Source organism: Podarcis gaigeae, assembly GCF_964106915.1.
Source record: "Podarcis gaigeae genome assembly, chromosome: Z".
NCBI classification, from domain to species: Eukaryota; Metazoa; Chordata; class Lepidosauria; order Squamata; family Lacertidae; genus Podarcis; species Podarcis gaigeae.
The window spans coordinates 18,313,770-18,339,106 of NC_139691.1; the positions used below are offsets into that span (position 1 = coordinate 18,313,770).

General features: G+C 45.7%; 1 protein-coding gene across 2 annotated transcripts in view; it reads left to right on the top strand.

Moving 5' to 3' along the window:
• The window catches only part of OLFM1 (olfactomedin 1), a 52,587-nt gene that overhangs the window by 17,950 nt on the left and 9,300 nt on the right, over positions 1-25,337 (top strand). Inside the window, exons 1-4 of one of the 2 annotated variants that reach the window (XM_083722351.1) lie at positions 5,690-6,488; positions 15,098-15,247; positions 21,589-21,744; positions 24,122-24,341. In XM_083722351.1, coding sequence (XP_083578477.1) covers positions 6,339-6,488; positions 15,098-15,247; positions 21,589-21,744; positions 24,122-24,341 — 676 coding nt within the window. In that variant the 5' untranslated portion in view covers positions 5,690-6,338. Of the gene's footprint in view, positions 1-5,689; positions 6,489-15,097; positions 15,248-21,588; positions 21,745-24,121; positions 24,342-25,337 lie in introns of those variants that run through there. The other variant, XM_083722352.1, reaches the window with a different exon arrangement.

The window sequence follows — 25,337 nt, forward strand, 5'->3', positions numbered from 1 at the left end:
TGGCAGGTGATTGGGTGGGAGGCAGGTTGGAAACAGAGCCTAAAGTTGCATGGAATAATCTCCAGTTTCATTTTGGGGTTACCAATTGCAATTTCAGAGGAGCAGAAATATTTATTGACAAGAAGGAAAGGGGGAAAAACAATTCACATGAACTCATGCAATACTAGGCTGCATCAACAGAAGTCTCCAAATCAAGGGGTGGAATAAGCCTGCTGTATTCTGCCTTGGTCAGGCCCCACCTGGAGTCCTGTGTCCATCTCTGGGCACATTAGTTTAAGAAAGATATTGACAAGCTGGAACATGTGCAGAGGAAGGTGACCAAGATGATGAAGGGTCCAGAAACCAAGCCTTAGAAGGAATGGTCACGGGAGCTGGGTATATTTAGCCTGAAGAACAGGAAACTGAGAGGAGCCATGAGGGCAATCTTCAAATATATGGAGGTCCATCCCATGGAAGACGGAACAAGCTTGTTTTCTCCTGTTCTGGAGGGTAGGACCCCAAACTAATGGATTCAAATGTGAAGAAAGGGGATTCTGACTAAAACTTAGGAATACAGTGGACACTTGGGTTGTGAACGTGATCCGTGAGGGATGCATGTTCGCAACCCGCAGCGTCCACAACCCGCAGTGGCACGTCTGTACATGCATGGGTTGCGATTCGGCGCTTCTGCACAGGCGCAAAGCACGATTTAGCGCTTCTGCGCATGCACGACCACCAAAACCCAGAAGTAATCCGTTCTGGTACTTCTGGGATTTGGCAGGTCTATAACCCAAAAAAACGCAACCTGAAGCACCTGTAACCCGAGGTATGACTGTAGCTTTCTGGGGGTGAGAGCCATTTGACAGTGGAATGAACTCCCTCGGGAGGTGGTGGACTCTCCTTCACTGGGGGGTTTCAACCAGAGGTTGGATGGCCTTCTGACAGGGATCCTTTAGCTGTGATTCCTGCATTGGAGGGGGTTGGACTAGATGATGCTAGAATTCATTCTCTCAGGCTTTAGGGCTGCAGAGAAAAGTATTTCTCAGCCATCAAATACCTGGGTAAAGAAGAACATTTAAAAATCCCCCCTGAAAGTCATGTTGGAGACAGGCACACCTCACCAGGGATGCCATGCCACAAGTGAGGAATTTGCACTGAAAAGGCCCTGACAGGGGTTAAAGCCAGCTGGCTAGCACCCCAGCGGTCTCACCACCAACAATGTCATGTCTGTCAGTCATAGGATATTATTGTTACAATTATTCAATTCAGGCTTGTGTGTGCACGGTTGAATTTTTATTGAATTGTGTTTTGTTGTGTTTTGTTTTGTTTTGTTTTATCATATATATATATTGTAAAGAACTTTTGAGACTTCCTTTTTTTTAACGTGTATTGCAATATGCAATAAATCAACTCAAAATCAAAGCCCTGTACACATGCGAATCACACACAGAGATACAAGAAGGGGAAGATTTGGTTCTGCAGAAGTATTAATGTAAGCATCTAAAGACAAGTTGAGCATAAGCCATTCGTGTGATGCAGCAGTTACTAAAGCTAATGCAATCTTAAGGCTCTATTAACACGAGTGTCGTGTCCAGATCAAGTTTCCTTCATATTAGATGCTGGTCAGATTAGTCCTTGAGCTCTGCATCCAGGTGTGGGCACCACTCTTTTGACAAAGAATTGACATAAGAGCCTGTCCAGAGAGAATGCATAAACCATGATGTTTATGCAAAGGCTTTATTAAAGGGAAATCAATGGTCATCAAGAACCCAAAAGGGAGGTGCTGTACCTCAGTGGTGGAACAGAACACCCCAGGTTCAATCCTCAACTGCCTCTCCAGGTAAGACTGGGAGAGATTCCTTGCCTGAAACCTGAAGAGTCCCTGTCAATCAGTGCAAGAAATCCTGAGCTATGTGGATCCAGGGCAGTAGAAGTCAATTGCCTATGATGATTTATTTACACATTTAATCATGAAATATTTATATACCACTATATCACAAAAATAATATATATCAAAACAGTTTACAATAGTAAAACTAAGACATAACAATACAATAAAAGCTTAACAAGCTAAAAACAAAAATGCTAAAAGAAATATTTTATATATTGTAAATAACTCTTCATTCCTTTATTCGGAATTATGAATATAGCCCTTTTTCAGGTAAGAACTGTAGCTCAATGGTAGAGCATCTGCTTTGCATGCAAACGGTCCTGGGTTCAATCCCCCAGTGGCATCTCCAGGTGGAGCTGGAAATGTCCCCTGTATGAAACCCTGGAGAGATGCTGCCAGTCAGTGTTGGCAGTATTGAAAGAGATGGACCGATGGGCCAACTCAAAACAAGGCAGCGCATATATATGCAATTATATTATATATATACAATTATATTTATTTATACTCCATCTTTTTCTCCAGACAGGCACTCAAAGTGGCTTACAGCTAAAATAAGAACAGTTAAAAACATGGGGGGAATCATTAAAAATCATTTAAACATTAATGAAATTAAATCTATAGCTATATACACAGAGAAAGAGAGATAGCTATAGCTAAAGAAATATGGAGAGACATATACAGAGATATGATATATTTTTAAAAATACAGACCGTCCCAATAAAAACAGCACAGCACCATCCACCTCATTAAAAGCACTCAGTTCCCAAAAGCCTGTTGGAACAAGAAGGTCTTTGCCTACCGGCAAAAAAAAACCAGCAATAAAGGGAGCCAGCCTGGCTTCTCCGGGGAGGGCATTCCAGAGTCTGGGAACAGCTTGTTTATTTAGAATCATAAGGACTGGGATCTTAGTTTTGAGGGAGAACCATAACTAAGTGGCAGAGCACCCCTTTTGCATGCAGAAGGTCCCACATTCAATCCCCAATGACATTGCCAGGTAGGGCTGGGAGAAATTCCCTGCTGAAACCCTGGACAGCCACTCCCAGTCAGTGTAGACAACCCTGAGCTAGGGGGACCAAAGTTCTGAATTGGCATAAGGCAACTTCCTTTGTTCCTATTTAATTCACCCCTTCTAACTGCGGCACCTCCTTGGGGGGAGATTGCAATTCCAGTCTACTCTAGAAGGTGGCACCAGAGCCCAGCAATTCTTCAACATCTCTGGTGGCAGATGTGTGTCATCCCTCCTTTACGGTCCTTTGTCTGCAAAGAGGACAGAAACTCTGAACATCTGGGTTTTGAGGGGAGGTTACTGTTTTTGTTTTGTCTTCTTGAGGAGTCCCCTGGAAAGGAAGGAAATGAATTATTATTCCGTGCTTTCTCCCTTCGCAGCAAAATATTGCACGTACTTCAGCAAATATTAGCCCCTATGGAGTTCATGGAGAGTTACATAGAGAAACGGGTGTAGGATTGCAGCCTTTTCTTCAGGTATCTGGAGAGTTGAGAAAGAGTTTGGTATTGGCGTTGAGGGACACTCTAAAGGGACATTTGGGGCTTCTGGACTTTAATGATTAATTCAATGGGGAAGCTTCATTTCACAGAATCATAGAGTTAGGAGGGACCCAAAGGGTCATCAACTCCAACCTAAGAATGCATCAAAAGAGTCAGTGGGTGACTCACCAGGTAGCTGGTGTGGGTGGGTGTGGGTGGGTGTGGGTGGGTGTGTGTGTGTAAGGAAAATACCAGCCGGTCCTGTAACTCCCAGACCACCTTGTTTGAGGAACATAACTCAGTAGCAAAGCATCTGCTTTGCATGCAGAAGGCCACAGGTTCAGTCCCCAGTAGCATCTCCAGACAGTCCCCTGCCTGAGACTCTGGAGAGCTAATGCTGCCAGTCAGTGTCAACAATACTGAGCAAGTGGACCATTGGTCTGACCCAGCAGAAGGCAGCTTCCTATGGTGCTATTTGATTCGGCTCTTTACTCAGAACTATGAGGACTAGAATCTTACTTTCTTTTTATGAGACAGGGTACAGATCAATAGCAGAGTGCTTGGTTTGCATGCAGAAAGTCCCAGATTCAGTCCTCTGGCCACATCTCCATATAGCGCTGGGAATTCTCCACAACTGACACCCAGGAAAGAGTTACTGTCAGTCAGTGTTGACAATACTGAGCTACATATTTGAGCTTTGTGTCTGACTCGGTATAATGCAGCTTCCTATGTAAAAAGAACAGCAGGATTGCAGATCCTGATGAGAACTCATGATCCAATACAGCTCATGATTAGACCAGATTGAATCATGTCAGTCTGTTTTGGAATGTGACTTTGGCAGAATCCTCTCCCATCCCTTATGTGGACTTTTGCATGACTGGGGTGTGTCACCAACTGTACAAAGGCACTTTTTTCCTCTGGCACTGCCCATGAATTGCAGGAAGGGTCAGTCATGAGGGGAAGTGGCCCTTGGGCTGAATCAAATGTTTATAGCCGTTTGGAGAAATTAAGATGCTTGCATGATCTTTGGCGACATTTTGGTTGGGCTCATTTATTGGTCCAATTATGGATTTTTGAATTTAAGGAACAGGAGACTTTAAAGTTGCTGAGGGTGGAATGATAGTTGCAGGGAGGGACGTGAATATCAGAAGAATCCTGCACCTGGATTGGGCCAGCCCCCGAGTGCAACAGACATTCTCCCTACCTGTGGTTCCCAGCAAGTAGAAGCATAGAATCACAGAGTTAGAAGGGCCCCTGAGGATCTTCTAGTCCACCCCCCTGCAATGCAGGGATAAGCAACTGTCCCATACAGGGATCAAACCTGTGACCTTGGTATTATCAGCACCATGCTCTAACCAACTGAGCTAGAGACGACCCCCCAAGGTATACTGTCTCCAACAGTGGGGATGTCTGGCTGCAGGATCAGTACAGAAGACCATCTAATCCACCAGTTCCTATAGTTACAAAGCAGATGCCCCAATGGAATGCCCACCACAAGACAAACGTGAGCACAACAGCAGTTCTCCCCACCTGTGATTCCCAGCAACAGGTATTCAGAGGCATCCTGCCTCCAATGCTGGGAGCAGAACATATGAAGAGCCCTGCAGCTGGATCAGGCCAAAAAGGGTCCATCTAGCCCAGCATCCTTTCCAGACAGTGGCCAACCAGATGCCCCAATGGAAAGAAGCCCACAAGCAGGATCTTAGTGTAACAGAAACTCCACAGTTGTTGTTCCCCATCATCTGGTATTTAGAGGTAGGCTGTCCCTGGGCATGGAGGTTCTACTAACCCAAGAGACTTCCATAAGAAAGGCCCTGCTGGATAAGGTCAGTGGTCCATCTGCTCCAGCATCCTATTCTCCCAGTGGCCAACCAGATGCCCATTATGGGAATGACCTAAGTGCTACAGCAACTCCCCTCACCTGCATCTCCTAGCAAGTGGTATTCAGAGGTGGAGTGTCCCTGAGCATGGAAGTTCTGCTATCACAATAGACTTCCATAAGAAAGGCCCTGCTATTGAAGGCCAATGGCCCATCCAGTCCAGCACCCTGTTCTTACAGTTGCCAACCAGGTACCCCACAAGCAGGACCTGTGTGCAACAACAATGCACTCCTGTGATTTCCAGCAACTGGCATTCAGAAGCATTGCTGCCTCCTGATGCAAGGAAGTTGCATCCCTGGTGGATTTTTCTTTCTCCCCTTTCCCTTCCCGTTTGATCTGAGACAGTTCCTAGGCAGGATTTCTTCTCCGCGCCTTACCAAGAGGGGTCCTTTGCGGTCCCCTCCTTTCTTTGCTGCCGGATGCCGCCAGGGGGCGTCAGCGGGCGTCAGAAAAGGCCGGGCGGGAAGAGGAAGGAGGGAGGGAGGGAGAAGAAGGTGGGCTCTGGAGGACGGCAGAGTAGAAGGATGCTTTAACACCAGCCTGCGCTTGCTGGGCACGGCGGCTCCTCCTACCCTCTCTCTCCGCCACCCGTTACATCCCCGCCCCGCTCGCCCAGGCAGAGCCAGCGCAAGAGGCGCAGGAACAGGGGATGCTTTTGCAGAGCGGGCGCCGTCCAGCTTTGCAAAGGCGAACAGAAGCAGAACCGTTAGCCTCCGCCCCTTGCGTCTCCGTCTCTTCAATCTCCTGCTTTTTTGCAGAGCTTCCTGACTGAACCATCAGCCTGGTGCGAACCATCAGCCTGAACCATCAGCCTGGTGCCATCAGCCAGGAGCGGGTGAGGAGCGCCCAGGAAGCCTAAAGGGAGCTAAGAGGTGGTTATAGTAGCCACCGGGTAGGGACCAGGTTGCCAGGCGCCAGGGCGAGCGGGATGTGGCAGGGTTGGCCGGCTGGTTTGGGTGGCTGGTGGGCGGCGGAGCCCAGCCTGGCGCGAAGCATGGAGCCCGGCTCAGAATGAAGGCGGCGGCGGCCGGGCTGCCCGTCGAGGCGAGGAAGGGGCGAGTCAGAAGAGGAGGAAGGAGGTGGAGGCGCCCCCCGACGACGCGATGTCGGTGCCTTTGCTGAAGATCGGCGTGGTCCTCAGCACCATGGCCATGATTACCAACTGGATGTCCCAGACCTTGCCGTCCCTGGTAGGGCTCAACACCACCAAGCTGACTGCAGCCTCCGGGGGCACCTTGGACAGGAGCACTGGGGTGAGTTGCCCCTTTCTTTGACAGGGGATGGGCTTGGGAGAGGGCGGGGAGGAAGGAACAGCAGAGGAACATGGACCCTTAGTCCATCCAGCTCAGTAGTGTCCACACTGACTGGCAGCTGTGGCTCTCTCCAGGGTTTCAGACAGAGGACCTTTGTAATTGAATCTGGGACCTTCTGCATGCAAAGCAAATGCTCTACCCATTAAGAAATAGCTGCTCCTGGTGAATGTAGGAAGCTGCCTTATCAGACCCTTGGTCCCTCTAGCCCAGTCCTGCCTGAACTAACTAGAAGAGGTTATCCCAGGTTTCTGGCAGGGACATTCCCAGTCCTGTCTGAAGAGGCCGTTGCAGGGTCAAACATGGGAACTTTTGCATGCTAAGCAAGCGCTGTCACTAAGCTATGATGGCCTTTCCCCAACTGGGTGGGTTCTTGCAGAACTGGGAGCCTCCAAACTCTCTCCTCCTAGGAGACACACCTTTAGGAGGGCAGGGTGGGTGCTGGCTGGCTGGAAGTGTGTAGATCACCTTCTGCCACCTGTGGTCAACTTGGCAAGCATCTACCCAATAGGGAAGGTTACATACACAGAGACAGACAGACAGACAGACAGACAGACAGACAGACAGACATATTGCATCCAATCCATCAGAGTCTTTTTAGCAGGTGACTTGGAGAGGGGCATATATCTTGTGTCACTCCCTTCCTCTCTTTCTAACTTAAAATAGTGTGTGTATGTGTGTGTGTGAAATCATCCACCTTATAAGCAAAGTTGTCTTAAAATACTAACTTTGCTTATAGGGTGGATGGCTTCACACACACAAACTCACACACACACCATTTAGTCGCCTCCCACCACCTAAATCCCCCCTCTGTAGATCATCAGATGCAAATTTCATACAAAGGCTTGCCATTGCAGGCCTCACTGCTTTGAGTCCTTAGCAATGCCCTGACCACCAGCAGTCCTGCCTGCAGTTAGACATTTTGGCTTTCAAAGACTTCAGCTCTCTTTTCTCCTCATCCAGTCCTTGGGTGTCTTAAGATTGGGAAGTGGCTGAGGATCCTCTTTAAAAAAGAAAAAAAGAAAAAGCAAGCAGTGTTTTGTGGGGGAGGGGGGCTCTGCCCTCTCCTCTCCATCCCATCCATCAGAGTCAGAGGGAGGAGAATGTGGTACCCAATTTATGCATCTGTCCACACATATGACCTGGTGCAGCACTTTATAAATGAAGGGATGGTTTGCATACCATCCTAGGACTGAAACATCAGATGAGGTCTTGGAACACCTGAATATGCTTCCACATGTCAAACAATGCAGAAATCCCCCCTAAAAAAACAGAATCACAGGACCTGTAGTTTTATCCCCCACAGAGTGACCATTTTCAGCACCCTTCACAAACTAGAGTTCCCGGGATCATCCAAGGAAGGACTATGCTTTAAATGCATGGCATGTATTCAGTCATGTACAATGCTGACCCAACCTTATTGCATGCAGAGTTTCATTCATACTTCTTTCAAGAAATGGCTTGTTCACCTTCATGTGTGAGCAGGTTCTGGGGTGAGATTTGGAAGTGTACTGTGGAGCAGGACAGTGTGTGAGCCTCAAAGAAAGAGAGCTTGCATCAGGATCCCAGTCCTGTGCACGCTTATATGTCCCATATAAAAATAAAATTGGTGTGTGGAAAGATGGATTGAGTGGTGATTGTGATTGGTGGGGAGCATTGAAATACCCACTCTAAGGGGAATCCTCTTAGTGTTGGTCTAACAAGTGGACTTAATGCAGCGGGTTTGGAGTCTGTGATGTGCTTTGCTGGTGGGGGGGGGGGAGAGAGCACTTTGTGGCTGAGAGCATGAACCCCCCCCCCCCATAATCCGTCTCCCTAATTGTAAGCCCAGTGAACTGTGGCTGACCATGTTCATTCTCCTCCTTCCTGTTTATCAATCTCTTGCCGTGTGCAATGTCAAAATTGTGGTGGTTTTTTTATAGCCACCTTATGATGTTGTGCAAGAAAACGGTGTACAGGTGGAGAAGTGTGATGGGGCCCACCAGTTCCCACCTGTCTCCTCCTCCATCACCACCATTCCCTTCCCACCCACCCCACCCCCCAAAAAGAGGCATGAAGGATATAGGAAGGAACAGCCTTGATTTGTGCAGCAATTCATTTTATTTTTTCATCTTCAAAACGGGAGGTAGTTTTTGTCCAGGAATTAAGATGGCAGGGTGCAGTTGACTCTGGATTAAGCCCCATCAAAAACAGTGAGACGTCCTTCTGAGCAAACAGATGCTCAGATTTCTGCTGCAAATCACGCTGTTCATTGCAATATGGGGTGTGTGTGTGTGTTGCTCAGAAATGATTGCTGACTAGGTCAATTACCGTGTGTATAGGGGGTGAAACACAAGATTTATAAAGCAGCTGTAAATCTTTGTGTGTATAGAGGGAGTAAAAACAACAACAACCAACAACACCATGTCCTGTATTTGCTGTTAAAACACAGGCTCTTTAAGGGATTAGAGCAAATGAAATTGAAAGAAGCAAGCTGAAGCGTGTGCAGAAAAGGGCGGCCAAATTGATAAGAGGTCTGGAAACCAAGTCTTATGAGCAATGGTTGAGGGAGTTTGGGGTGTTTAGCCTGGAGAAGAGGAGAAGGAGAGGGGATATGATAGCCAGTTTCAAACATCTGAATGCCTGCCACATGAACGATGGAGCAAGCTTGTTTTCTATTGCTCCAGAGGGCAGGACCCAAATCAATGGATTCAAGTGAGAAGAAGGGAGATTCCAACTAGACATTAGGAAGAACTTTCCAACAGTAAGGTCCATTCAACCGTGGAACAGACTTCCTTGGAAGGTGGTGGACTTCTTTACTTGAGATTTTCAAGCAGAGGTTGTGTGGCCACCTGTCAGGCATTATTTAGTTGTGATTCCTGCATTGCAGAGGGTTGGGCTGGATTACTCTTCCAATTCTACAGTTCTACAATTCTATGAAACCAATATGCTTTTGGGAATATTCCCTGTTGCTGAGGCTGATGTGCCATTTTTACAGTGGATGTCTCAGCTGAGCAGGGAAGATTAATGATCTATTCAGGGTCAGGAAGAGGAGAGGGAAGAATCTGCTACCCAAACTCTTTTTAGACTATTCCCTCCACACTCTTCAGATGAAATCCCACCCCACCCCCAAGAAATCTCTCGCTTGTGATCATTATAGCTATGATTTAAGGTGTCATTTTGTTAGCCAGTTTCCTGGATATAGGTTGTTTTAGAAAGCAGAAGTCTAATGTGGGTGGAGAAGGGTCTGATCTCTTTTCAAGGTGTGGTTTGGGTAATTTGCAAAAGGACCAGAGCTCTTGCATATGTGAGCCCCTGGATTTGAAAAGTACATTATTATTATTATTATTATTATTATTATTATTATTTAGGTAGGTATCCCACCTTTCCTCCAAGCAACTCAAGGTGTATACTGTAGTTCTCCTGCCTATTTTATCCTCGCAACAACCCTGTGAAGTAAGTTGGGCTGAGAGTAAGTGACTGGTGTAAGAGTTTCCTGACTGAGCAGGGGGCTTGAACCCTGGTCTCCCAGATGCTAGTCCAACCCTCTAACCACTATGTCATGCTGGCTCTATTAAGATATTGTCTTCCTATTTCCAGGTGAGAAAGACAAAGGGGAGTTTGAGAGAATGTGACTCTTTGGAATCAGTGCCAAAAGGGTGTGTGTTGTTACTGAAGCAGGATAATGTTGTGACGGGGGTGGAAGGGGTGTGTTGATGTGGGAAGGGGAGACAGTGTGTGAAAGCAGAAGACATCCCAGTGTCCCAGAAGCTGGGTCGGGGATGGTTTTGCTATGATTCCTGCATTGCAGGGGGTTGGACTAGATGAGCCTTTGGGATCTCTTCCAACTCCACAATTATGTGATCCAGTGATCCCTGCCCATCAACCATGCTGGCTGTCAGGGCTGGTGGGAGCTGTTGTTTATTTATTTCATAAAATGTATATACTGTTTGGTTGTATAAAACCTCAGTGTAGTCCAACAACATCTGGAAGGCACCAAGCTGGAGTCAACTCTGGCTGGCAGCAGCTCTTTGGGTAAGGGAATGCAGAATCTGGTGTCTCAGTCCTCTCTCCCCTTGTCTGAAACATACAGATTAAATGTGGAAGGAACTATTTTCATTTGTAGGATTTTTTTTACTTCTCCTCCTTCTCCTCCCCCCCTCCCCACCCACTTTGGTGAAACAGACTGACCATAAAGATGCTTTTAAAGTGGTTAATTATTTACAGAGCTACAAAAATAGTCCCTAGAGCCGTTCTCTGGAACTCCAAGTACCTGGAAAATTTGGACAAGATGTTTCTCTGTGCATTCTAAAAGAATCACAATAAACAGTAATGTGCATGATTGCAAATGGAAAGGTGGGAGTTGCCCAGTTTATCTGAGCATTGGGTTCTAAACAACCAGGTTCATACCCTCCTACATTTCTCTGATGAAATAGGGATGTCCTATTCCATTAGTAGTAGTAGTAGTACCCCGGACATCTGACTGGGTTGTCCCAGCCACTCTGGATGGCTTCCAACTAATAATAATAATACATTAAACATAAAAACTTCCCTATGCAGGGTTGCCTTCAGGTATCTTCTAAAGGTTGTATAGTTACTTGTCTCCTTGCCTTGGGGGTCACAAAACTCCATACCCTCCAACATTTCTCCGATGAAAATAGGAATGTCCTAAGGAAAAGCAGGACATTCTGGGATTAAATCAAAAATTGGGATGGCTTCTGTAAATCCAAGACTGTCCCTAGAAAATAGGGACACGGGGGGGGGGGGTCCTGCAGGTTTCACTCAGAGTAGACCCACTGATATCAATTGGCCAATGTTAGTCACAAGTGTTGATTTTAATAGGCCTGCCCCAAGTATGACTAATGCAGGATACAACCTCATGGAGGAGAGGGCTATCAGTGTCTACTGCTTTCACAGTCAGAGGTAGCAATGCTTCTGAATACCAGTTGTTAAAAGCTGCAGGTGGGGAGAGGGCTGCTGCACTCAAGCCATGCTTGTGGGCTTCCCATCTGGTTGGCCACTGTGAGAACAGGAAGCTAGACTAGATGGGCTCCCTTTGGAGCCAAGGTCTTCTTAAGGAGGTCTGTTGTGACAGCACAACCTCCATACCAGATAATGAGGAATAACAATTGAAGAGTTCCTTGTTTTGCACCGCTTTCCCATGTGGGTGCAAAGAGGGAGATTCAGGGCATGACGCAGATCCCGCCACCTTCAAAGTTAAGTGATGTGACTTGATTTCTCAGCATCCCTCCTAATCTCTCTCATGCGCAGATTAAAGGGGTGGAATAACTGCCCTGAGATCTGCAGATGAAGGATGGATAAGATAGAAGATAGATAGATGATAGATAGATAGATGATAGATAGATAGATAGATAGATAGATAGATAGATAGATAGATAGATGATAGATTAGATAGATAGATGATAGATAGATAGATAGATAGATAGATAGATAGATAGATGATAGATAGAAGATAGAGATAGATAGATAGATAGATAGATAGATAGATAGATAGATAGATAGATAGATAGATTAGATAGATAGATAGATAGATAGATATAGATAGATATAGATAGATGATAGATAGATAGATAGATAGATGATAGATAGATAGATAGATAGATAGATAGATAGATAGATAGATAGAGATGATAGATAGATAGATAGATAGATAGATAGATAGATAGATAGATGATAGATAGATAGATAGATAGATAGATAGATAGATAGATATAGATAGATAGATAGATAGATAGATAGAGATAGATGATAGATAGATAGATAGATAGATAGATAGATAGATAGATGATAGATAGATAGATAGATGATAGATAGATAGATAGATAGATAGATAGATAGATAGATAGATGATAGATAGATATAGATGATAGATGAGAGAGAGAGAGAGAGAGAGAGAGAGAGAGACAGAGAGAGAGAGAATAGATAGATTTCATGGTGGGTCCAAGCATCAAGGAGTTGCAGTGTGTGCTGGAGGGGGCCACTTTTTTGGTTCTTGGGACCTTGCAGTTTACCCTCAATTCAAGAGAAATTGTCCTCACACAACCTTCAGACCAAAACATCACAGTAAAAAGGCAGATTTTTAAATACAACTGTATGTTTTGCCCTGCCTCTACAGCTGGAAGCAGTAAATGCTTGTGGACTTCTGTTGCTGGAAACTGCAGGAAGGGAGAGGGCTCTTGTGCCCGGGTCCTTCTTTTGGGGTTCCCATAATGGGCATCTGGGTGGCCTCTGTGAGAACAGGAGGCTGGACTAGGTGGACTAGATGGCGTGAACCAGCTACAGAGCTCTTCTACCTCCACTATCGGAGGCAGTGTGTCCATGAATACCAGTTGCTGGGAACCACAGGGCTCTTGCACCCAAATACTTCTTTCAGGCTTCCCAGGAGAGGCATCTGGTTGCCGCAGCATAGCATGGGTTGCCACCGAGAGCCAAGCGGGGCCTGCCCACTCACGCAAGGGGGAGCCTGGCTGGCCAAGGCAGCTTTTGGTGGGCAAATCCCCCTAATGTCCTCAGAGAGGAGCACTGGGCCGGGCTGCACTGGGGTCTTCCCTTCCCACCTCCCTCCATCTGTGCCTGCCCACCGTGGGCCTGGGCTGCTCCCGCTGCTGTCTGGGGAGCACAGTCTGCTGAGCGAAAAGCAAGTGCCTCTGTGGTTGCCAGCCTCTGCTGGGGTCGGGGTGGTGAGGACAGGCTGGGCTCTAGGGCTCAGAGACCCCTTGCAGACAGGCATGGAAGCCAGGAGAGCTAGGGATGAGGCCTGCCAGAACCTGCATCGGCAGTGGCAGCAGCCCCTGACAGGCTGCTCTGTCACCTTTGCAGGACGGGACAGAAGTCCTAACAGAAGCTGTAGGGGTGCCTAGTTGTACGCTCGGGGCCATGGCCCCCCTAGTCTCCCCCATGCTACGCCACTGTCTGATTGTCCACTATGAGAACACAGTGCTAGACTATGTGGCCCCCCTTTGGTCTGATCCAGCAGAGCTCCTCTTATGTTCTTAAACTCTTGGCAATGTTAGATGTGGAGATTGATGGGTCTGTGTTGGGCAAGGAGGGACCTCAGAAGCCCCCTCCCTCCAGCTTGAAGCATTGTGAGGCTCTAAACATTACATCTCCCATGAGTTCACTTAAAGGTAAAGGTAAAGGACCCCTGACAGCTAAGTCCAGTCACGAACAACTCTGGGGCTGCGGCGCTCATCTCGCTTTACTGGCCGAGGGAGCCGATGTTGAGTTCACTTAGGTGGTCTTAAATGAGTGACACCCACACACCCAAAGCTACACATCCCACCATCAGCTGCAAGACAGGGACAAGAAAGAATTCTGGCCTACCCAGTGGTGTTGCATGAGCAAGCAGCGCCGGGGGCAGGCACATGCGTGACAGAAGGGTGCATGTGTGCCAGGTGCAGGCAGGGCAAAGAGGGTGAAGGAACCAGCCATGGCACTGCAGCCAACCCCATCAGAGCATCCCTGCCCCACCCTGGAGCCAAGCAGGGGCACAGTGTGCCCACCCACACAGAGGGGAGCCTGGCCAGATGAGGTGGCATTTGGCTGGTGCAAAGCAAGTGCCCCCACACTGGGACCCCCAGCATGGCCTTTCCCAGTGCTCCGCTCCACAAGCATTGGTTCCACCAACATCAGGGGAGGAGCACCGGACCGGGCCGTGTGGGGGTTGCCTGTATAGGGGGGCTGCTTTGCGCCACCTCAAAAATCTGCGTCCGGGGCAATGGCCCCTCTGGCATCCCTGAGCTACGCCCCTGGGCCCACCTTATAGGATTGTTGAATAGATTACTGAGATGATGTCTGTACTCTGAACACTGTAGTTACTAAACATTTTTATCTGTAGCATCTGGATGTGTAATACTTTGAATTTTGTTCTTTCTCTATATAATTATCATCCTTTGCATTAATTGTCACTCACAACATGAAATAAACAGAATACAAAATTCAAAATAACACCAAAAGTATAAAAAGAACATGATGGACTAAAGCTGTCCATCCTGTAATAAAATAAAAAAAGGATAAACCCTACCCCACCTGGCTGAAAAAATGTGGTGTTGTTGTTTTAATCTCCACAGTAGAAGCTGGTAATAATGGTGACATGCATTCTTTCTTTCTTTCTTTCTTTCTTTCTTTCTTTCTTTCTTTCTTTCTTTCTTTCTTTCTTTCAATCTTTGATCCATTTCCTTATTTTGCCAGTCCTCCCCTTTCGACTTTCTATCTAGCTCCCGATTGTCTGTCTCTCCGGTATGTGGGGAGGATGTGGGGAGGGCTATCCCTCATGCATCCACCCACATTGCCAGTTCCCCACAAGAATCTAGTGGGCTGCTGTGGGAAAAGAATGCTAGGCTAATGGCCCATTGGCCTGATCCAGCAGACTCTTCTTATGTTCCTACGGACCCTATGGAACCTCCAAGTCCAGAGGCAGTTCCTAGGTTCTGTGGGGTATTTGTCCCCTGTGAGAACAGGACACTGGCCTAGATGGGTCCCTTTTGGTCTGATGCATCTCTCAGGTTCTTATTCTGTGTTCTCTTATGCTTCCTTCCCCTATGCCAAACTAGGTGTTGCCTACCAACCCAGAAGAAAGTTGGCAGGTCTACAGTTCTGCTCAGGACAGCGAAGGGCGGTGTATATGCACAGTGGTGGCCCCCCAACAGACAATGTGCTCGCGCGACGCCAGGACGAAGCAACTGCGGCAGCTATTAGAAAAGGTAACCAGGTGTCCCAGGAAGACCCAGAGGATGGGAGGGCGTAATGACTACTCTGGGATGCAAACGGAGCTGAGCTTAACTACTGCATAACCAAGTATGGATTTGAGATAAAGATTGCCCAATTGCTCTCTTGTTTTTTGGGGAGGGCGGGAGGAGTGAATATTTGTAACAGAACTTCAGCTTGAATGTGTTGTTTCCCTACACTTGCCTTGCCCCACAACTACAACCTCTAATGGATTTTGGTGATAGGTTAATCATCTAAAGTTTTAAGTTGATTAATTGGTGGAACTTGCTTTTAAAAAAAACAAAAATCAACCACAACAGGGGGTTATGTCCCTGTACCTTCCACCAACCTACTGCTATAATCTTTAATGAACTTCAGTAGTAGATTAATCTTGCAGGTCCTCCTTTCCAAACACAATGCATCCTGTTCACTAGGCAAGCATTCATGTCATGAGCTGATTATTTCTCTTATTTCCCGTGGGAACATTTCTCATCTGGGATCTGTCCCTGCCACTCTCCATAGTTTCTGCCTGGAATTGGCTGCTGTTGACCAGCAATGCAAAAACAAGGGAGTGGGCAAACTCCTGCTGCTCAAATATGTGAATCAGCTATGCCTGGAGTGTGGCTTCAGGGTAATTCTTTATGTTCGGGTAACTGAATTGCAGATAATTAGTGTTCCGATAGCGGGACCTGCATGCATTTTTAAAGGGTTGTGTCTCCCATCCTTACTTCACTCCAGAAATACAATATTTAATGCACTTCAGTGGTAGGTTAATCAACTCAACTTTAGTTGATTAATTGGTGGGGCTGAAAGTTGGGAACTTGTTCCTTTAAAAAAAAAGTCTATTATTATTATTATATTAGGAAATAGAAAAACTGGTGATGAGTTCCAGCTGAGTCATCCTGAATGTCACCCAACAACTCTCCCTTCAGTGTATAAAATGTCAGTTATTTGCAATTTTATTTCATTTGAACCAACTGATTGAGGAAAAGGCAGTTGGTAAAATGGCTAAAATGTTTAATCTTTGCATAAGGTTCACAGTTCACAATTTTGAAATTCTTGCATTCGATCAGTAGAATTATATTGGTTGGAGAACATAATACCAAGTCCAGTTGTATGGGTGAAAACCTGGGTAATTATGAAATTGTGAGCAAAAAGAAATGCATAAAATCACACACACACACACACACACACACCCTTCTCCAGTTCTGAACTGTGATATCTTTATAGAGGATTTGGCCTTCTCCCTTCTGCAGGTACCTTTTATGAGATATAACCTTCCACGGTCAAACTTTAAATACTGATGCATGTCTGCTGCCAAACCCTGCCAAATTTCAAATATAGCAATTGCATGTCATGGGGTTCTTCTCACATTTTAAATACCTGAGCACCCAGGGGCATCTACCTAGGGAGAATATCTGACATTTAAAAACTTGCAGGGGAAACTTACCGGGAAGAGCAAATTTTGTTCTGGCTGTGGAAGGGATCAATTAATTTGCTTTCATTAATTCGCTATGCTTGGATGTTACGGTGCTGAAAGCCGCAGGAAAAAAATATTTTTGAAAGCTTGAAGCACTCTGATGCATTCTTGTTAATTAAAACCGTGAAAAGATCAAAGCCTTGGGTGTTGTCCCAAATAAATCAGCAACAGGAGTGGGTGAGTATTACTATCATCATCACATCGCCATGGTTTGCATTACTCTCCATTCACAGAATGCTTTAGCATTTTCAGAGAGCCAGTTGGCCCAATTTTTCCCTGATATATATATTTTTTAAAACATAGGAAGGAAGCAAAATTAAAATGGAGCACCATGCTGTTGTCTCTCTCCTCCTGACATTAAAGAAAAGCTAGAGTAAGATGACAGCATGGCCCACATCAAATGCTAGCCAAAAAAAAGGAGTTGTGATATGTAGCGATGTATATTTTACACCAACACTCACGTGATCTGATTTTAATAGCTTGGAGGGCAGAGAGATCAGAAGAATCTTATTAAGGGATATAATCTTAGGATCTAGGGATTCTTTGCTTAATGGTTTCCACTGATCATGCATAAATTCTTATGAAATGACATCTTTTCTACCCCCCTCCCTTTGAATTAATTGGATTCTTGTGGGTGATACCATTATCCCTGGCATTTGGAAGACTATCTGCCAGGATTTGATTAATATTTCCATATCTATATATCTATCTATTTTACCTCCAACTCTGGAAGTAAATCTTATCTGGTCCAGAATTTCTAAATCTATACTTCTGAATCCTTGCATAGGTTCAAACTGAAGTCCACTTGAGCTGCTGGTTCCCAAAAAAATTCTAGCCACCGACTACTTTCTTCCATAAAGTCATCCCCTGTGCCCCCTACCATACCCTACAAAAAAGAAAAAATCAGAATAGCAATCTGCATGAACCACTAAGGAAGATAATAACAATAAAATTCAAAGCAGTCTCCATGAATTGCACACCTATTCAAAATCCAATTAAAAGTATTTAGTTTAATTAATTCAACAAAATTGGTGAACTTGATCTGTTGATATCAGCTTTTTAAAGTTTGGTAGTCATTTACCCCTCCAGCACGTCCCTGCCAACCACTTGCCTCTTAGTGCATCCCAGGTAATCCCATCTCCCCACAGTGGGTGTACTGCCTACTTTGGGAACCATTGATTTAAATGAACACTCCATTTCTGACTGTGGACAGCCATTTACTTCTGGCAGGTTATGTCCTTCCGCTGACAATGGCCTCCGAATGATATTCAGAGGTATAGTTCTCCTGAGCATGGAGGTTCCATTGAATTGTTAGAGTTCGTAGCCACCCAGCAGGCCAAATCCTCTGTGAAGAAAGGTGGACTCTTGTAACTTTTGTATTACGAAAAATCACACCATACTTCATGGAGACGTTTTAAGCAGCACGGCTAGCGTAGCTTAACCCCTGGGAAGGGAAAGCAAGCTTAACTATGAATGATCAAAGATGGACTAGCCTTAGAGTGAAGGCTTGAACTATACTTCCAGAGGGGGGATTATCCTCCCAGGAGACTGGCGTGTGACAGAGGTGATCCCATAGCTGAAGGCATTTTGAAGGATAAATTGGTGCCTTCTCCCCATCCCATTTGCAAGAAGTGATGGATCCCATGACAGAAAATGGATCCTCCCTTTCTCATGACAATAGAACTTGTGGATATCCAACAAAGCTGGATGTTGAAAGATTCAGGACAGATAAAATGAAGTCCTTCTTCATGCAATGCATAGCTAAACTATGGAACTCATTGCCGCAGGAGGCAGTGATGGCCACCAACCTAGATGACTTTAAAAGAGGATTAGACAAATGCATGGAGGAGAAGTCTATCGATGGCTACTAGACACAAAGTGCTATGCTCCGCCTCTGTATTCAGAGGCAGCAGTGGGAATCTGGTTGGCCACTGTGAGCACAGGATGATGGACTAGATAGGTCCTTGGCCTGACCTAGCAGGGCTCTTCCTATTATGATAGCAGAACCTCCATGCCCAGGAACAGTCTACCTCTGAATACCAGACACTGGGGCTTAAGAACTGGAGGATACTATTGCACTCAGGCCCTGCTTGAGGGCTTCTCATTGTGGCATCTGGTTGACCCCTCTGGGAACAGGATGCTAGACCAAACGGGCCTACTTTGGCCTGATCCAGCAGGCTATTTTGATGTTCTTGTGTTGATTTCCTTATGCTATTTCCACATCACCATTTTTGCTTTTAAAGAACAGAATAGAGACACTTGTTCATCAGCCTCCCACACACAGAGAACTGCAAAAAAGAGGAAAAGGAAAATCTAATTATGTTTGGAGAGGCTGAAAGTATAACATACTATTAGTGGATTGTTATAGCAAGGCAGATCTGTAACAAATGGAAATGAAGGTGGTTAAAAACACACACACACACACACACACACACACACACACACACGGTTCAAACATAGAGAGAGAATCTCCTAGAGTGGCTTTTCACAACATTTTAAATAGAAAGTTGACATTTCTATGAAGGGGTGTAACCCTCTGCTGTTTGCAAAGCATGAAGGCTGCATACAGAACTGGATTAAATGAACATTAAAAGTATTCCTGGGCTCATTGTTGCTCAATGTCTTTGTAAACAACTTGGATGAAGATATTGAGGGAATGCTCATCCAATTTGCAGATATCACCAAACTGGGAGGGGTACTCAATGGTGCAGAAGTCAGAATTAGGATTCAAGATGTCCTTAAAAGATTGGAGAACTGGGTCAAAACTTACAAAGTAACATTTGATAGGGACAAATGTCAGGTTCTATGTTTAGGCAGGAAGAACCAGTTGCACAAATATGATATGGGGGTGCCTGGCTTGCCAGTAGTGCATGTGAAAAGGATCTAGGGGTATTAGTAGATAACAAGCTTCACATGAGTCAACAGTGTGATGCAGCAGCAAACAAAAAATGAATACTATTCCAGGCTGCATCAAAAGAAATCTAGTGTCCTGACCAAGGGAAATAATAGTACCTCCCTATTCTGCCTTGGTCAGACCACACCTGGAATACTCTGTCCAGATCTGGGCACCACAATTTAAGAAAGCTATTGACAAGCCAGACCAAAGCTAACAAAAGGAATTTCAATGGGGAAAATGTCAGGTTCTGTGTTTAAGCAGGAATTAGAAGCTACACAAATACAGGATGAGGAAAAGCTGGGAAATGTTATGTACTGTGTGTTATGTACACAGCATCAGTGTATAAAATCAGGCTGCATACATGCCATACATTTAAAGCATGCAGAAGCATGTACACACACACACACACACACAGAGAGAGAGAGAGAGAGAGAGAGAGAGAGAGAGAATTTTGGGAACTATAGTTTACCCACCACAGCTGCCAATTTCAAGCACCCTTCAGAAACCACAGTTCCCATGTTTATTTGTGTGGTTTTTTTTAATGGTGGGATTCTTTAAATGAATGGTGCATAGCCAGCCTTGGTCTCATTCATTAGATGGCTTTTTACATGGCACCCACCTCTTCCTGAGTCTCTTCTTGTGATTGATGCTGTAATATATCAAGGTGAGTTCATGGTGCCTAGCAACTGTCTCTATCGCTGGGGTTCCCGCTTTATCTGTATCCAGCAATCGATGACTGTCGGGTGTAAATGAAGAGGTGATCATTCACCTTACAGTGAAGACATCCTTCTTAGTCAAACACACCCAGGCGGTAATGAATTGCCTCCTCTGCTTCAGAAGACAGGTGAGTGAACAGAAGAATGAAAAAAGAGGCTCCATGATTGTCCTCATTTGCACTAAAGATGATGAGTTTAACTGGTTATAAGAACATTGGGGATGGGCTATAGCACCTACATGCTTATTCAGAATCATGAGGACTAGAATCTTGCTTTATTTTTAGAGGAAGGTTGGTAGCTCAATGGTAAAGCAACAGCTTTGCATGCAGAAGGTCCCAGGTTCAAGGCCCAATGGGATCTTCAGGTAGTTCTGAGAGAGAGACCCCTGTCTGAAATCTTTCCAGTCAGTGTTGTCAGTACTGAAGTACTTGGATCAGTGGCCTGACTCTACCTACTAACACAGCTTTCTGTTTAATTGAACCTTTTATTCAGAACTATGAGGACCAGAATATTCCTTAATTTTTAGGGGAAGGGCAATAGCTCTGTGGGTAGTGCCTGCATCCTCACCAATTTCATGGATAATAAAATGAAACAGCACCATAAGTTCAGAACAGGAGTCCATCCAGTCCAACAGCCAATTCTCACAGTAGGCACCTACAACAAGAAAACTCATCAGATGTTCCCCATTCTCTGGTATGTAGAGCTAATACTCCGTGGGCATGGAGGTTCTTCTATCACAATGGGCATCTATGAAAAGATGCCCTGTTGGATCAGGCCAATGGCCCACCAAGTCCAGTATCCTGTTATCCAACCAGATGCCCACTAGAGGAAGCCCCGCCCCCCATCAGAACTTGAACACAAGTGTCTTCTCCATTCCTGTAGTTTCCAGCAACTGGTGTTCAGAAGCATTGCTGCTTCCAACCATGGAAGCAGAACATGGCCATTATGGCTGTTGAAACCCTTGACCTCCATGAATTTACCGGTAATCTGTCCAATTCTCTTAAAAGCCTGTGATTCAGAGGGAACATGGCTTCCAGCTGATAGCCACTGATCAGCATGGATTTGTTCCATTAGAGTACCAAGCATAAGTAGAAACATATTCACTATTTTTCCTCCATTCACCTGTCTGTTGAAGCTGTGCTTGTGGGGCGGGGGTGGGAAACTGACTGCTTCTCAAGTTAACTGCTTCTGTTTATCTTCTGTGTGTCCCTGACCTGCCTCCCTCCAACCCACCTTTCTGCTCAGGTACAAAACATGTCCCAGTCAATAGAAGTGTTGGACAGGCGGACCCAGCGGGATCTACAGTACGTTGAGAAGATGGAGAACCAGATGAGAGGCCTGGAGTCGAAGTTCAAGCAAGTGGAAGAGAGTCACAAGCAGCACCTGGCCAGACAGTTCAAGGTGAGCTTGCTTCTTGCCCAGGGGATGAGACTGAGCTGCCTTGGGGGGGGAGGGTGGTCTTAGCTCAGCAGGTAGAGGGTTTGGTTTGCATGTAGAAGGTCCAAGGCTCAATCCCCAGCTAAAGCTGGGAAGTTCCCCTGCCTGAACCGCTGAAGAGCCTCTGCCAGTCAGTGTAGGTAATGCTAAGCTAGATGTACCAATGGCAGAAAAGGGCAGTTTCCTATGTTCCGATCGACTCAACCATTTATTCACAGCCATGAGGACTAGAACCTTGTCAAAAGAAAGGCACTAGCTCACTGGTAGAGCATCCGCTTTGCATGCAGAAGGTTCCGGTTCAATCCCTGACTTCTCTGGGTAGGGTTGGGAAGAGATTCCCTACCTGAAACCCTGGAGAGCTGCTGCCTGTCAGTGTTGGCAATACTGAGTTAGAGAGACCAATGGTCTGACTCAGTATCCCACAGCTTCCTGTATTCTGATTATTCAGCCCTCTCTTCAGAATTGTGAGCGCTAGAACCTTTGTTTGTGTGTGAAGGGCTGTAGCTCAGTGGCGGAGCATGCAGACAGCTCCCTAGCAGTATCTCCTATTATGGCTTAGAAAGTCCCCTGTCTAAGACCCTGGAGAGCCACTGCTAAGTCAGTGTGGACAATACTGAGCTAGACAGACCAATGGTCTGCCTCAGTATAAAGCAACTTCCTATGTTCCTATGTTTAATTCAGCCCCTCTTCCAGAACCGTTAGGACCGGAATCCTAATGTCCTTTTAGCTGGAGGTGCCTAGAGCCAAACCATTTTAGGACTGCATCGCAGATGCTCTATCACTGAGTTATGATCTATTCTCATAGAAAGGATGCAGGGCTGTGCACTTATAGTGCAGTTTACATAAAAGTCATGATGTGAAATCATTGGAAGGTTTCCTCCACACACACACACACACACACTCACACTCACTCACTCCCTCCCCGATGTATTCATTTAGAGGAGAAAGGAAATTGTCCAGCTCAGACTGGCTATTGACCCTTCCGCAACTGAATTTAGAAGGGGTTTTTTGTTTTGTTTTTGAGAGGGACCTCTTAAACCTCAGGGTCCTTTCCCCTTTACAACCCTACCATTGACAAAGTCACTGTGTGGATGAGAGAAGGATCCCATTCACACCATACATTGAAAGCATGACAAAAGCCACTTTAAGCAGAGAATTCTGGGAGTTCTAGTTTGTTAGTCTCCTCTCAGAGTGGTTTAACAGTTAATGCCTCTTTCAAGGGAACTCTGGGAATTGGAGCCCTTTGAGGAGAAGGGGGGAGGGGTGTCTCCTAACAACTCTCGGCACTCTGAACAAACTACAGTTTCTAGAAAACCCATAGCTGTTTAAAATAGTGTCAAGGTGTTTAAAACATAGGGTGTAACTGTGCCCAAGTCATTAAAGTGTTTTTCTTTTCTTGGGGGTGGGCTGGGGGTGGGCACCTGTTTTTCCAGATTGCAATCCCGCTAACTGCATTGACTTCCGAGTAAACCCACCGGGCTTGCTTGAGAGTCAAGCACAGTTAGGAAGACCAGAACCCATTATTTTATTTCGTCTTAATTGATTAATTCATGTTTTAAAAAGAAAAGAAACAGTCTGTTAATAGCTGCTGTCTGTTTAAGGAGGTTAGCAAGCTAGCTGTTCAACCGCCTCTCATTTTCTTGCTTTCAGGGCTAACTTAAAAGAAATTTTAACACCCAATGTCGCACTGACTGAAGAAGCCGTTCATTCCCCCTCCATGTAACCATGAAAAAAAAAGCAGAAAGCAGAGAGCCTTTCCCGCCATCCTTTGATTTCCTCTTCATTTGATTATTCTTAATTATTTTTGTTTCCGTTTTTTGGCAAATTAGCACCATTATTCCAGCGTCACAAACAGCCGAGAGTTCTAACTTTTGCATGTAAACTGTTAGAGATGCATTTCATGACTAGTTTTGCAAAAATCCTTGTTGATGCATTATTTATTTATTATTATTATTATTATTATTATTATTATTAATTTATGGAAAAGGGAAAAAAAGAATTTGTGTATGTGACTGAAGCATGTAACCTTAAGATGTTGCATTCTAAAAAAAAAAGAAAAAAAATTCTAAATAAAGGCCTTTTTTCCCAAATAAGATGGTGTGCTCCAGACTGTTTAATATTATATAATATATTTATATTTATATATCCTTTCCACATTTGGACACCCACCCCCACCCCTACTCAGCAAGCATTAATAATACTAATAATAATGGTGGTCTTTTGTTGTGAGGGTGTTGGAGAAAGCACATCCCAGGCAGGCAGCTCTCTTAGAGGTAGGCGAGGGGTGAGCAGGGCTTTTGCAGACCAGAGCATTGAAACCAAGCTTATTTTAACCTTGCAGGCGATTAAAGCGAAAATGGAGGAGCTTAGGCCCCTGATCCCTGTGTTGGAGGAGTACAAGGCCGATGCCAAATTGGTTTTGCAGTTTAAAGAGGAGGTCCAGAATCTGACGTCAGTTCTTAACGAGCTCCAGGAGGAGATTGGCGCCTATGACTACGAAGAGCTTCAGAACAGAGTGTCAAATCTTGAGGAGAGACTCCGGGCTTGCATGCAAAAATTAGGTAGGCCTGCACGACCCAAGCGAGCAGGAGGAGGAGGACCTGCCCTGGTGGAGGAGAGGGCAGGGGGCACATGCCTCTAACCCGTTTAATGTCAACCAGTCACCAAGACTCAAGAGGTTTAGGAGCTATGTGTACAGATCCGAGCTTTATGTCAAGATGACATAACCCTTCCTTGAGGGGAAGGGGGTGGTAGCGCAGTGGGTAGAGCATCTGCCTTATGTGCCAAAGACTGCCCAGTTCGATCCCCTGCATCTCGCGGTAGGGCTGGGGAAAGATTTGCTGGAGAGCTGCTGCCAGTCAATGTCAGAAACACTAGCTGCAGTGGCGTAGGGCGGGTTGTCAGCACCCGGGGCAAGGCAAGTAATTTGTGCCCCCTAACCCGTGGATTTGCGCCCCCTAACCAGTGGATTTGCGCCCCCTAACCCTAACCTCCAGGTGTTGCGCCCGGTGCGGCCGGCCCCCCCCTTCACCCCCCCATGCTACGCCACTGACGTGCTGTGATTCCTGCACTGCGAGGGGGGGGGGTTGGAACAAGATGACACTTGGGGTCCCTTTCAACTCTACTATGTTATGATTCCATGACCTTGACAGATGGTGGACTCTCCTTTATTGGAGGTTTTACGCCGGCTCCCTTGGCCAGTAAAGCGAGATGAGCGCCGCAACCCCAGAGTCGGCCACGACTGGACCTAATGGTCAGGGGTCCCTTTACCTTTACTAAGCAGAGTTTGGATGGCCATCTGTCAGGGATTCTTTAGCCTTGATGCCTTCATTCCAGGGAGTTGGGCTAGATGACATTTGGGGTCCCAACTTTACAATTCTCTAATTATATGATTCTACTGGGCAAGATACACCAATGGTATAAAGTAGCTTCCAATGTTCCTACTTAAGGCAGCTCTTTATTGAGAACAATGAGGACTAGAACCTTACTTTATTCTTAGCAGGAGGACCATAGCTCAGTGGCAAAGCACCTGCTGTTTATCCTCCCAGGAGGTCCCA